The following is a 1,301-nucleotide window of genomic DNA, read 5'->3' as shown; positions in this document are numbered from 1 at the left end:
AAGATGCTCTAACCTGCCGGTGTCTACCATGCCATGAGCCCATGACGTGTAGGAAACTAGTGTGCCGGCCGGCCGTTGGCCTCTTCTTGAGTAAAGAGCCAGAGGATTGCAAGTGAGGAGAAGGAAGCGTGCGGTGCAGCCGATGGCTTATTACTCCTGATCAGGACAGTCAGTCGTACGCACATGGCACCAGTTAGTACCTAGTAGAAACAAAATAGTCTTATCATACTAGTATAGTTATTTCGACACTGTCATCTCTTCTTGCAAAACTTTTTATCCGGGAGACCTTACAAAACTTGGGCCGCCTGCCTCATCGTACAGCCTTGATCCTCCGCTCAACTCTACGTACCTCACACCCTTCGTTATTCGATCCTACATAACGTACTCTCACGCGCAAAAACGCACGTAGCGGTTCGTCCGATCGCGGCGCATGCAGCTGCTCATTTGGAGTCGGCCGGCGCGAACCTGACCAGCGCGCGGGACTGGAGCCAGGGCTTCACGACCACCACGGCGTCGAACACGCGGCCGTCGCTGACGCCGTTTTCCTCGGCGGCCGCGACGCGGAGGTAGTACTTGATCCCGGAGACCACCTGGCGCTGCGCGGACACCACGCGGGCGAACTCCAGCCGGCCGCCGCCGCCGCCCTCGCAGCCCTCCTCCCGGCGCCGGTTGTGCTCTTCAACGGAGTACCGCCCCAGCTCCTGCACTTCCCTGTCGCCCTCCACGTCCGTCACCTCCGTCCTTCCCCCCACCTTCCTCCCGTCGCTCCACAGCTGCCGCGCGGCGCCCGGTTCGGTGCGCGCTGCGGACGCAGCGCACGCCACCAGCAGGACGACGAGGAGTGTGCAGGCCCCTGAGGCACCATTCAGCCGAGCCATTTCACGTGCACTGCGTGTGTCTTAGCTAGATCACTGATGATGCAGTGCTGCTACTTACTAGCACTGGAGCTGTGCTGCTTGATGAGGATGAGTAAGTTGTGTGGCTGTGGGCGGTGTCGTGGCCGGCATTTATAGAGGCGTCGTGCGGGGTGGTGCTGCGAACGGAAAGGCGATGCTGGGGCATGGAAGGATGCGGCGCGCGGCGGGTGCATGCATGCGTGCTCCGGTACGCATAGGGCGTGTTTGGTTCCCTGCGCTGCATGTGGTTCGCATCCACCGTGCAAATTTTCGTTGTTTGGTACCCTGCATGGGCTTTTCAGCCTGGCCCAGTGGATGCAAAAAGGGGCCTCTCAGCCAGGCTGAGGGAAACGCAGAGATCGAGCGTAGCTCGCGTGCAGGCGCGTTCCTTCGCTTTTCTTCTCC

General features: G+C 60.3%; 1 protein-coding gene across 1 annotated transcript; it reads right to left on the bottom strand.

Moving 5' to 3' along the window:
- Window positions 1–256: 256 nt before the first annotated feature.
- Window positions 257–960, bottom strand: LOC123066166 (cysteine proteinase inhibitor 4-like). The gene has a single exon (XM_044489310.1). It carries the CDS (start codon window positions 876–878, stop codon window positions 441–443), a length of 438 nt encoding a protein of 145 aa, XP_044345245.1. The 5' UTR covers window positions 879–960; the 3' UTR covers window positions 257–440.
- Window positions 961–1,301: the final 341 nt, after the last annotated feature.

This window comes from Triticum aestivum, chromosome 3B (genome assembly GCF_018294505.1).
Source record: "Triticum aestivum cultivar Chinese Spring chromosome 3B, IWGSC CS RefSeq v2.1, whole genome shotgun sequence".
Lineage (NCBI taxonomy): Eukaryota > Viridiplantae > Streptophyta > Magnoliopsida > Poales > Poaceae > Triticum > Triticum aestivum.
Note: the sequence above shows the minus strand (reverse complement) of the source record. Positions and strands in the feature narration are given on the sequence as shown.